The sequence below is a fragment of the Equus asinus genome, chromosome 4, assembly GCF_041296235.1.
Source record: "Equus asinus isolate D_3611 breed Donkey chromosome 4, EquAss-T2T_v2, whole genome shotgun sequence".
In the NCBI taxonomy this organism is placed as follows: domain Eukaryota; kingdom Metazoa; phylum Chordata; class Mammalia; order Perissodactyla; family Equidae; genus Equus; species Equus asinus.
The window spans coordinates 41,097,527-41,109,850 of NC_091793.1; the positions used below are offsets into that span (position 1 = coordinate 41,097,527).

At 38.8% G+C, this 12,324-nt stretch overlaps 1 protein-coding gene across 2 annotated transcripts in view; it reads left to right on the forward strand.

Moving 5' to 3' along the window:
- UTP20 (UTP20 small subunit processome component) overlaps positions 1–11,702 on the forward strand; it is a 92,031-nt gene extending 80,329 nt beyond the window's left edge. For both annotated transcript variants that reach the window (XM_070507142.1, XM_014835013.3), the window contains exons 51-62: positions 41–151; positions 2,068–2,147; positions 2,582–2,651; positions 2,780–2,962; positions 3,721–3,852; positions 4,350–4,482; positions 6,011–6,198; positions 6,968–7,039; positions 9,011–9,307; positions 9,517–9,643; positions 10,965–11,110; positions 11,377–11,702. In XM_070507142.1, the coding sequence (XP_070363243.1) occupies positions 41–151; positions 2,068–2,147; positions 2,582–2,651; positions 2,780–2,962; positions 3,721–3,852; positions 4,350–4,482; positions 6,011–6,198; positions 6,968–7,039; positions 9,011–9,307; positions 9,517–9,643; positions 10,965–11,110; positions 11,377–11,532 (1,695 nt within the window). In that variant the 3' untranslated portion in view covers positions 11,533–11,702. The remainder of the gene's footprint in view (positions 1–40; positions 152–2,067; positions 2,148–2,581; positions 2,652–2,779; positions 2,963–3,720; positions 3,853–4,349; positions 4,483–6,010; positions 6,199–6,967; positions 7,040–9,010; positions 9,308–9,516; positions 9,644–10,964; positions 11,111–11,376) is intronic.
- Positions 11,703–12,324: the final 622 nt, after the last annotated feature.

Genomic DNA, 12,324 nt, shown 5'->3' on the forward strand with positions numbered 1-12,324 from the left:
AAAACATGAAATGAGTCTGTCTTTTCCTTTTGTGTTTTAGGCCATTTTATCAAGGAAGTTATTGGTTCCAGAAATTGATGATGTCATGAGGAAAGTATCCAAGTTGGCAATTTCTGCGCAAAGCGAACCAGTCAGAGTCCAGTGCAGACAGGTTTGTAGAGGGAGCTTCCTCTCGTTGCAAGGGTAGGGCCCTGCCTTCTCTGTTTGGTTTTAAGATAGAACGATATGTCAGCACAGACTGAATTCTGAAGACACCTTTCTGTCATATTCTTGCTTTATTCTGAGACTCAGGAATCCATTGACACATCAAATGTGAGAAGAGTCTCTGCTTTGTTTTAAGGGTATTTTTCAGTTAACAAGGAGCATTTTGAGTGTAGCCCAGCACCTGTGGCATATTTCAGATGTATGAAGAAGTACCTTTTCCTTCTCCAGCATGACGGCCTGCAGCAAAAGTTTCCATCCCGTTGTCCAGTCATCGACTACCTGTGCATATCAGTGTCTAACAGGTGCTGCTGGAGGAGCAGGCAATAAAATTTTTATAGTCCCTATCCTGCAGGAGACAGGCACAAAGCAAAAATTCCACAAATGGTTACTTAATTACAGACGTCCTAAGTGCCAGGAGGGAAAAAGTGCTGTCATATTTCATCACTTGTAAGACACACCATTATTTGTATACCTCATAGAAAGAAAAAAATTTCTTGATGCAAGGGTAAGATGCCATCAATTACAAGACACATCCCAATTTCAGATATGTTAAATGTGAAAAACTGCTTCTATGAATTGGATGAAATATGGAAGGGCATATGATAGAGCACATGGTCAGGTGGCAGGCCACCCTAGTGTGAGAGTCAGGGAAGTCCTTCCTGAAGATTGGCATGTTAGCCAAAATGTGAAGGGAGAATAAGGCTTTGCGTTCCAGGTGAAGGGAACAGCCAGTGCCTGAAGAAGGTAAGCCTTGAGGTGGGTGAGAGCTTAGCTTGTTGGAGGAGCTAAATGAAGGTGAGTGAGCGGGGGAAGGGAGCCAGGTCAGGCCTTGTGGTCTTGTTAAAGATTTAGGGCTTTGTTCTAAGAAGAGCAAAAAGCTGTTGAAATCATGAGGCAGGGGAATGACATGAGCAGATTTGTATTTATTCATTTGTCCATCCCTGATCATATGAGCACATATCAACACCCAGGAGGCAGAAGGGTCTGAACTGGAAACATGAACTCGGGGAGGAAGGAGGAAGAGGCCAGGGTGGAAAGCGAGGAAGCATGTCTTTAGAAAAAGTTTCCCCGACTACTGTTATAAAGGAGGGCCAGCTGCTAGTAACTGAGCACTAGCCAGAGGCCCAGTACTTTCGTACCTGACTTCTGTTTGTAACTACCCTTCAGAAGAAACAGCACTCCCATTTTATGGCCAAGGGAAAAAAACAGGCCTTAGAAAGTTTAATGATGTCGCTTGGTTCTCACAGTTCATTAATAAAGGAGGCTGAATGGTATAGTCGTTTGAAAGCAGGGCCTTTGGATGCAGATAGACTAGACGTGGAATTCTGGCATCGTCACCTGAGCAAGTCACTTACGTCTCTGTGCCAACTTCATTCTATCCATCTGTAAAGTGGGGTAATATCACCTACTTCCTAAGGGAGCAATGAGTATTAACCAAGAAACACTTAACACAGTGCATGACACACGGAAAGTATTTAGTAAAGGTAATAGTTATTATCAGTATTAATATTATCGCCACTATTATTCTTATTCAAGGGGAAATATGGGGTTGAACCACAGTCCATACTCAGTCCATCACCCCACTAGCAAGGAGGGAGCTTCCTCCATGTGAGTTGAGATTTGTCGCCCTAAACAAGCATGCCAGGACTTGACTCTTAGGCGCCTAGTGCGGAACCTGGGTAAGTGAAGTGGAAGCAGGAAGGAAGGGCTACAGTTGTTGACTCAGGAGGCAGACTTTGCATGACTGATCACCCTTCTGGAAGGTCTTTGTAACCTACCAGTGTGTCCCAGAAAGCAGTTTAGGAAACAGGAATCCTGGAGAGACAGGATCCAAAAAATCATCTGTGTAACTTTTGTTCCTAGGTTTTTCTGAAATATATTCTTGACTATCCCCTGGGCGAAAAATTGAGACCAAACTTGGAATTTATGCTCGCTCAACTGAAGTAAGTTTAAGTCATAAATTACGCAGGGGCAGAGGGGTAGTTTCTTCTCTCCTTTTAATGTGGTAGCTGTCTTGAAAATGACAAAGCCTAAACATAATGGCACATTCTCTGAGGTTATCATCTGGATCATTGACCTGATTATCATTGTGTGTGGCTTCATATGGCAGTTCTGTAAGTTGCTTTTCAATTCAGTCTGACCATTAATTGTCATTAGAGTCCACTTAAGAGAATGGTAAAAATCTAAGAAAATTACATTTAAAACTACACAGTAGCATGATGGATATATACAGGCATTAAAATTGGAAAAATGGAGTTTTTTCCGCTTTTTAAGAAATAGACTAACAGACACCTTGATACAATATTTTAAATTTTTAAAAATATTTATTGGTAAACTTAAAAGATACTAACAAGTCCATCTGATGTTCTTGCCCTAGTTATGAACATGAGACTGGGAGAGAGTCCACCTTGGAGATGATCGCCTATCTCTTTGACACATTCCCTCAGGTACTGAGAGTCACAAAGACACACTGTTGGCTGTGCTTCCCTTGAGCCCTGGGAGACCACAGTCCTCCTGGTTAGAGCATCTGAGAATTCCAGTCCGAGTGTGCTCATAAATGCCTGTTTTCTTTTAGGGACTGCTCCATGAGAACTGCGGGATGTTCTTTATTCCTCTTTGTCTAATGATGGTGAATGATGACTCTGCCATGTGTAAAAAGATGGCGTCTGTAACAATCAAATCCTTACTCAGTAAAATCAACCTTGAGAAAAAAGATTGGCTCTTTGATCTCGTGACCACCTGGTTTGGAGCAAAAAAGGTTAGGGTTGCTTTTTGTCATATTTCAGTGAAAAGTCTTACCTTTTGGTGTTCAGACTTTAAATAAGATTACATATGCTACATTGGTGAATTAATTTTTCTCAAATAGTTTTATTATTTTTATTTGATTATGTTAATAATATATTCTTATAGGGAAATTTCAGGAAATATAATAAGTTATGGAGAGTAACATGAAAATCACCTGTATTCCCACAACATGATTAATGTCAGCCAATTACTCCACTACATGAATGCATTGTAATTTTCTTAACCAGTCCCCATTGACGAATACCTTTGTTTCCAGTTTTGCTTATTCAGTTAATGGAATGTAATTTTTGTCAATGATTGCATCCACTTGCCAGTTCTCCCACCATCATGAGTGGCCCATTTTTGTGGATCATAAACAACACATGTCATATCTTAGTACTGGCTTCAGGTATTAAAGTCAGAATTGGGGGCACGGGGTGCTGTATGAAACTTGTTTCCATTCTTTTTTTTTTTTTAATTTAAAATGGGAAAAAAAATGTATTAAAGTATTCAGTAGAAGACGATGAGTGCCACTTTCTGTTTTACATGTTATTCTTGGGTATGAAGATTTCTCTGTGTTTTTCTTGTTAGCCACCAAAGATCCACATTCTGTTGGTTGCTGGCATTGTAAAGAAATATTGAGAACAGAGTCATGCCCACCTTCATTTTACAATTTTGGAAAGAGCGTCCCAAGTTGTGTTGACATTGTCTTGTGGTGGTTTATTTTGGTAGAGCTTAAATAGACAACTAGCTGCCCTGATCTGTGGCTTGTTTGTGGAAAGTGAAGGAGTCACTTTTGAGAGAAGACTTGGAACTGTTCTTCCTGTGATTGAAAAGGAAATTGATCCTGAAAACTTTAAAGATGTAAGTTATTTGCTAGAGAGTAAAACTTTTGCTAATTTTTGTAATTTTACTTGGGATATAGGTAATACATTACATATTATTCATGTTTAAAAAAATGGTTTTTTATTAGTGAAAGCAAGAATTCTGTGCAATTGGATCTTTTCAAAATGGTGTTAAAGTAAATGATCTTCTATAATGTATGAACTTCAAAGGTTCTTAAGTAGGGCAATTCCCACCCCCACCAGGGGACACCTAGCAACATCTGGAGACGTTTTTTGGTTGTCACAGCTGGAAGATGTGGGGGCGCTACTGGCATCTAGTGAGCAGAGGCCAGGGCTGCTCCTAATCATCCTGTAGTGCACAAGGTAGCCCCCATAGCAAGAATTATCTAACCCAAAATGTCAGTAGTGTTGAGGTGAGAAACCCTGGTGTAGATTTACATGCTAGAGTAAAAATGTCCTTAAAATACTCTGAAATTTCATGTTGTCCTCATTGAATTCCATCCATCTGGTTTTTAGATCATGGAAGAGACTGAAGAAAAAGCTGCAGATCGCCTTTTGTTTAGTTTTCTTACACTGATAAGTAAACTCATCAAGGAATGTAATATTGTTCAGTTTACCAAGCCCTCTGAGACTCTGAGTAAAATCTGGAGTAAGTATTTCCTTTTTATTTAAATCTAAAAATAAACATTAGTTGTGATAGAATTACTAAAAACACATTTGGGAAATTAGAATATGAATACTTTAGAAAGTATATAAGGTCAGGAAAAAAGTCTAGGAGAAAAAGATTTAAAAGGCCCTTTCAAATTGATTACAGTGAAACTTTTTCTGTCTGAGAAAAATAATATATATTTATGACTTCATAAATTTCATTTATAAAAGAAAGAATATTAATTATGGGGGAGTAAAAGAAAGGAAAAAATCTTCCCAAAGTCCTCCTTGCTGCTTGATGATAATTTGGTATATTTTTCCATCCAGTCTTTCTTTTTGTGAAATAGCCATAGGTTTTTTTAGAGAAGTTGCATAATTCCATATAAACTTTTATATCTTGTTTGTACCTAAATGAGCATATTACTATACTGTAACACAGTAGATATTCTTTTAAATAGCTATAAATAGTTCATCATGCAAATGTGCCATAATTTACTAAACCATTTCACTTCCATGGGACATTTAAGTTATTGTATATTACTCTTTAAATAAAGGATAAAATCCTAGAATTTTTAATTTAACATTCAATTTTGATTAGTCAGTAGAAAACAAACATTAGAATAAATGCCTCGAGTACCCACCTGTTTTAAGAAAACTGGTGATCATATGAAAAATAATATAATTACTACATTGCTATTTGGCCTACTCTGGTATGGCTCCACTGAGACGTGGCCAGCTTATTACAAAGGTTCATATAGAACAGAAGTAAAACCATGTTCATGAAATAGAAGAGCAGAGACTAAAACTCAGATATGACACAGTTCATCTAGAATTTTAATCCTGTTCCCCAGCACCCACCAGGCTTTTCCACTGTACTTTCCAAGTGTGGTTTATGGAGAGTGGCCATGTAGCATACAAGTGAGCTTTGGGGCCAGATCAAGCTGGGGCCCAGGCCTGGTTCTGCCTGTTACAACCTGGCGTCTCACTTAGCCCCTCTGGAACATCTGTTTCCTCATCTGTAAAATGGAAATGAGAATTCTAATCTCACAAAACTGTTGTGAGGTCTAAATAAGATAATGTATGGAACACAGTTAGCCCTGTGCCTGGCACATTTAGAAATCCTCAATAAATGAATTCCAGTCAGGTACTTGGAGCCCCCAATTTCAATAGTTAGTAGAAGTAAACATGTACCTATATATAAACTTACATTACTTAATTTAGAAATTGTTATTGCCACCTGATCTCCCTTGAATTTGAAACTAATTCTTATGGAACAGGTCTGGTTTGAGGCTTACTCCTACGTCTGTCATTTACTATGTTAGGAGGTGGTTTTCTAGTTGTTTCCAGTGTCTCACCACCTCACTCCTCCCTAGTTCCTTAAAAGCTTCTTGAAAGACTATTTTGTTCATCTTTGGTTCCCAAATCCAGGCACATAATAGATACTCAGTAAATGCCTAAATTAGTCATGTTTACCACCAAAGAGTCAGAAAAGCTGTGAGACATCTGAGAATGCATTTTGGTTCCCTTAGGTCACGTGCACTCTCACCTGAGACATCCGCACAACTGGGTGTGGCTCACTGCAGCCCAAATATTTGGATTGCTCTTTGCCTCTTGCCAACCAGAGGAACTTATTAGAAAATGGAATGCCAGAAAGACTAAAAAGAAACTCTCAGAACCTGTAGCAGTCAGGTTCCTAACAAGTAACCTTGAGCAAAAGGTAAGGTTTCTCTTAAACTTTTTCCTTCCCTCGTGATCTTTGTGAGATGTTCGTGTAACTGTCTTGGGGATGGCCCTTAGGAGAAGCCCTTCTAGCCGACAACTTATTGCACATGTGAATCCACAGGAGTGTCAGGAACCAGAGAAGGGTCACCATCAAGGCCAAGGTTTTTCAGATAATTTTTAGACCATCAGTCTAGTCAGACTTTTGCTTATTCAAGATGTTCATCTTCCATTATATGTTTAAGTTCCCTATCAACATTGGAAAATAAGATTTATTTTTTTTAAAATAAGATTAATTCAGTCTGTCCTGCCTCCTTCATAACCTTGTTGATGACTAAATGTTATCACATTCATGATAATGTTTGGCAGGGACCATGTTATATCCATCTCTGATTTCCTAGGACCCAGAACAACAGCTGGCATGTAGTGAGAACTTCATAAATATTGAATGAGTGGAGGATGGAAGGGAAAAAAAGAAAAAAATATACTGAGATGTTGCAAAGTTCTCTACTAATAACCTAAGGGATTATTATCTCTGTCTGCCCAGAGCTTAGAAGTATCCCAGGTCTTTGGGCTGAAGTGCTTGGGGCAGGTAGAAGGGAGCAATTACAGTTTGTGGTCATGAACCTTCCCTCTCCAGACTATACAAGTGATCATTCAGAGCAAAGTCTAGTCCCTGAGGTGTATTAGCATGGTTATTTGGAATTGTTAAAAACAGTTAGAAATATCCGGCATTGTGTCTGCCAATGTCCATTTTCTTTTCACAGATGAAAAGTATCTCCCTAGCCTCTTGCCATCAGTTGCATTCCAAATTCTTGGATCAGTCTCTAGGAGAGCAGGTAAGTATTGTAATCCTCCCAGTTTAACACAAGGGAGTTATTCTACCAACAGTCTAGAAACAGGTTCACCTTTGGTATTTGTATTTTTTGTTTGTTTTCCTATTTTAATGTTTGGGGAATTAAATGAAATATACACTCAAATACATGTTCAGTTATAGACATATATCTAATCAACTCTTGGGTCCATGCTGGGATTACTCTTGGCTCCATTTAAAATTCCTGGTAAAGATGATGCAGCAGGAGGCTGGCTATTCATCTTTTCATGTTCAGTTTTAACATCTACTCCACATTGTGACTGAAGCTTTGAAGGGCACTGACTGATTGATTATGATTGTTCTTATATTAATCTGTAGTACTGAATTTCCTTCGTTTATCCCTGGAAGTTGAAGAGAAAGTAATAATGTTCATGCTACAGTGGTCCGAGAATTGTCTGTCCTTAACAGAAGGCAGATAAATCACTAAGAAATTTTATATATTTTCAGATTATAAAAATGTAACTATAAGTAAAATGTAAATATGGAGAAGCATTTATAAACGTGCAGTAAATGTAAATTACTTCTGCATAGTTGGTCTACTGCTCCCTTTTATTTTTCCCTCTTTTGATAGAGCAGTAGGGCTGGTAGATGATGAGGTGACACAGATGTGGTGTCTGGATATGAGCAAGGCACTTGACCACAACTCTTGTCATTATGGACAAGATGAAGTGATGGAGATCGAGTGATGGGGCACTAGAAACTAGGTGAATGCTACATCCGAAGAGTGATCTCAAGTGGCATGCCATGAATACTAATACCTGCATCACTTTTTTAAATGAATATATAACATGCTTCATTATATGGCAGGGTCGGGGAAGGAATGGATAGCTATTCAATGGATAGCAAAGAGAGGCCAAAGAAATCCTGCCAGGGTAAACAGTGGCTGCAGTCTCACACAAATATGATTTTAAATAGAGGCTTGACAGACCAAACTTGGGTCAGGGAGGAAGAGATTTACTAGTACTGACCCAGAATGAAAGAAATTATGGAATTGAGTTCACTGTAATCTTAGGGTGCGTTAACAATGTGAAGTGGCTGCCACAGGGGAAAAAGGCCTCCAAAACTGGGACTGTCTTCATGGAGGCCAAGCTTCCAGGAGGAGGAAATTATAATCTTGGCATGAACTGCTGATGGCCAGGCCAGCCTTGGTCAGTGTCTGGGGTTCTGAGTACTACATCTGGGGGAACTTTTGGCACACAGCACCTCTAGCAGAGCAGCCAGGATGGTGAAAGAACTCAAAACCGACTTGGTTTTCTCCTTCATGTAATGGGTGTGAAATACCTACATCAGAGGTTTCGTGGATGTCAGAGTTAGGGACCCAATAAATGCATCCATTATTGTAAGACTAAAATTGGTCCCTGGGCTATTTAACTGAATCAGATGGGATTTGAGGAGGGAGGAGCTCAGGGTTTAAGAACTTGGGCTGGAATTCTAAAGACCTTTGATTCCTGGCTGACCACTCACTTTGTCTTTGAGAGAGTCATTTAGTTTTGAGAGAGTCATTTAGTGACTCTGAGCCTTGGTTTTCTCTTCTGATAATAGTACCTGAGGGTATTTTAAAGTTGAATTAGAATGCCATATATAAAGTAAGTGCTCAAAGATGGAAACAGTTATGTCTGTGAAGGAATTTAATGAGGGAGGATGAAAGCTCTCTTAAACATGTAAATGGATGGCCCAGAATAAAATCGTTTATGCTGTGTGGCCTTAAAGGGTAGAACTAGGCCAAATGAATGAAAGTTACATGGAAATGGGTTTGGACACACGATAAGGAAAAACTGAAGAGTTATCAAAAATTGGAGCAATAAATTTAATAGTGCAATACCCACTTGTTTTTATTTTCTAATTGTAGAATACCTATTTTAGCTTCTGCTTTATTAAGCCATATTTATTTCAAAATCAAAGTCCAATTCCGCCCCTTTCCCATTTTTTTTTTAAGGTTGTTAAGAATTTGTTATTCGTAGCCAAAGTCTTATATTTACTGGAACCTGATTCTGAGGATAAGCAAGGTGAGATAAAAGAGGACATGGAAGAACAAGAAGCCTTAGGAGATGGTGTGGCCAGAGAGGAAGTCGGACACCAGGCCCACGCACATGAGAAGGCAGAATCTGACCGAGAAGAGAATGAAGAGGCAAAGGAAGAGAACAGCAAGCCAGCCACGCTGCTGTGGTTGATCCAGAAGTTGTCCCGGATCGCAAAACTGGAAGCTGCCTATTCACCTAGAAACCTCTTAAAGGTGTGACAAATGTGCAGAATGACTGAAAGTAGTCATTTTTTTTAAAAGTATTTTAGTGGTATTAGTGATCCTCCTAAGTTCCTAGGAACTTTTAAACCCAAAACTGCAGCAATACCTGCCCCACAGTAGACCTTGTTTTCTAGATTAACTATGTATGACCGCAAATGTAAGAGAAAACACTTCAAATGAAAAATGATCTGTACTTTCAGAGAACGTGCATCTTTAAGTTTCTTGGAGCTGTAGCAATGGATCTTGGAAAAGACAAGGTGAAGCCATATCTCTCAGTAATCATAGCTCCTTTGTTCCGAGAACTGAACAGCACCTATTCGGACCAAGGTAATTCTTCTGAATACTTGCACATTAGGACTTCTCACTTCTCTTCTGAAGCTTCCTTCTTCCTTTCTGTCCTCCCTCCCTGACAGAGTTTAAGGAAGAAAATTTACTAGGCATCAAGGCAATTAATAGCAAGCAAGAAGGCATATTTGTGTTATATTTGATTGCCTTCTTCTATATGCTTTCTCTTAAGAGTGAATGTTTCTCTCCTAAAAGATGTTTTACTCCCAAGCGTAGATTAAATATTCAAAGAAAACTATAATTTGGGGTGGTTCTAAACCTTATAGTGTTATGAACAATAATGAACAATAAAATGTCATTACATTCTCAAGAATTATAAGGTAAGAGTGTATGTATTATTTTATATGAAATTGTTTTAAATTTAAATTTTTCTTGCCTGGTACATTCTTTTTTCTTTTTAGGTACATTTCCCTCACTGATCCTAAATTGTCTCTTTTAATAGGAAAAGAGAATTGGGGGTTGGGAAGAGAGGAGGTAAAGTGGATGTTAAGAGTTCTAAAATAAAACTAATGAAGTCAATGTGAAAGCAGGAGCTACGGTAGTCCTGCAACCTTGAGAGAGTTTCCTTGTTCTTAGAGAGGAAAAGCAATGGGGAAGGTCGGGTCTGCTTTGGTTCTCCTCAGCCAGCATTTATTGAACACAATATTTGCCAGGCACTGAGGGTTCAACAGGAGAAAGGGCCTAGTCCCTATCTTCAAGAAGCTTGCAATCTAGAGGAGGTGTCCTGAGCTCTCCTGAAAGTGACTGCAAAAATCTGTGGGTTATTTGCATTTCGGAGAGAGAAGGCAGGGAATGGTGGGAGAGCATAGCTTTTCTTTAGCTTCTCAAGGGAGTGTGAGTCTAACCCTAACCCTCCCCCCCCCAAAAAAAAGAAAGGTTATGGCCAAAAGTGATTCTCTGTGACCCATGAATTAGAGAGGGCCCAGAGAAACACACTTACCTTTCCCCCATCTGCAGAGAGCTAAGCAGGTTAATAAAGCTAGCCCAGAACGTTTCCATCAGGTTCTCAAATTAATGTCTCCTGAGCCAGGATTCCCCTGGAAAGTGGGCTTCCTGGTCTCTGATCTCTTATTGCATCCTGGATAAGGTGGTGGCTGGGAGTGCTGTGTCCAACACTTCTTTCTGCTTGTTCTCCCATCTCAGAAATGCAGAGGCTAGTTTTAGATCAGTGTTTAATGTTGAAGTAATAAAAGTGATAATGCTGTAGAAGTTTAAATTTTGCATGTTGTTGATATGGTAGATGTTCAAACGTGTCCTTTCCCTATGTGACTGTCTCTGATTGTTACACTCTGTATGTGATTAGATCCTTTGCTGAAGAATCTGTCCCAGGAAATCATAGAATTACTCAAAAAACTGGTTGGGCTTGAAAGCTTCTCACTGGCCTTTGCCACTGTACAGAAACAGGCTAATGAGAAAAGGGCACTCCGGAAAAAGAGAAAGGCTTTGGAGGTAAGCTTGCTGTTTGACAATATGGCGTGTTCATTAGGCTTAATAACTCTTCTTACCCAGGGGTGTGTACCTGTGTGTGTCGCACTTACCCAGGGAGGAAAGAGGAACTGGCTGTGTTTGAGAGGAACTTTATAGCTGGGGCTCCAGACTTTCTTTAATGGGCATGTGTTGCATTCATGATGTTTAAATGTGAACAAAACGGTCCATTTCTGCAATTGATTTCTATTGGTTTAACATTTACTTTAAATTTCTGTTCTTTTTTCAAGTTTGTAACTAATCCTGATATTGCTGCCAAGAAAAAGCTGAAGAAACACAAAAATAAAAGTGAAGCAAAGAAGAGAAAGATAGAGTTCCTGCGTCCTGGCTATAAGGCCAAGAGACAAAAGAGCCACAGCCTGAAAGATTTAGCAATGGTGGAGTAAAGTGCTCCCTGTGTTCATTCAGTATCTCAGCTTACAAAGCGTGAACTTCCCAGTGTCTCTGCTAGTCTGAAATCACAGCAGATTTTATTATTAAACTTTGGCATAGATTGTATATTATACAGTTTAATATAATCATGCTCATATTTTTTGAATTAAAACATTTCATAATATTACTGTATCTTCACTGTCTTAAAAGCATGTGACATTAGTGATAAAGAGTTTAAAATGTAATTTTTTTTAAAAAAAGGTACACTTTAAAATAGCAAGACAATGTAGAAGAAGTTAGGAACACATGATTTGCAATACTTTTATGGAATTATGAAACTTTATCAAAATGCATTAAGAAAGATCTGCACAAATGGAGAAACATAACTATGTTCATGGATAGGGTAAGAGTCTTCCCAGGTTGGGCCATTGGTTAAATGTGTATCTAAGCAAAATCCCAAAAGAGCTGTTCACATTATCCTAACAGGCTGATTCTAAAATTTATATGGAAGATAACAAGCCAAGAATAACTATGATGCTTTTAAAAAAGGAGAACGGCATAGGAATCAAATGTTCAAACATTCACAAACTTCAGCATCTGTGTTTTGATGTAGTTTATGTCTCAAACAGGAGTTCTCACACTTCCAGGGGGTTTGTAATGTACCAAAAGAATAAACTTGGGGCATCTTAGAAGGCCTATTTTAATTCTAAGTGATTTAAAGTACATGTATTGCTTTAATAAAAATTTTAAAGATCAAAAAACAAAAGTTACGGGGCCAGCCCTGTGGCTGAGTGGTTAAGTTCACG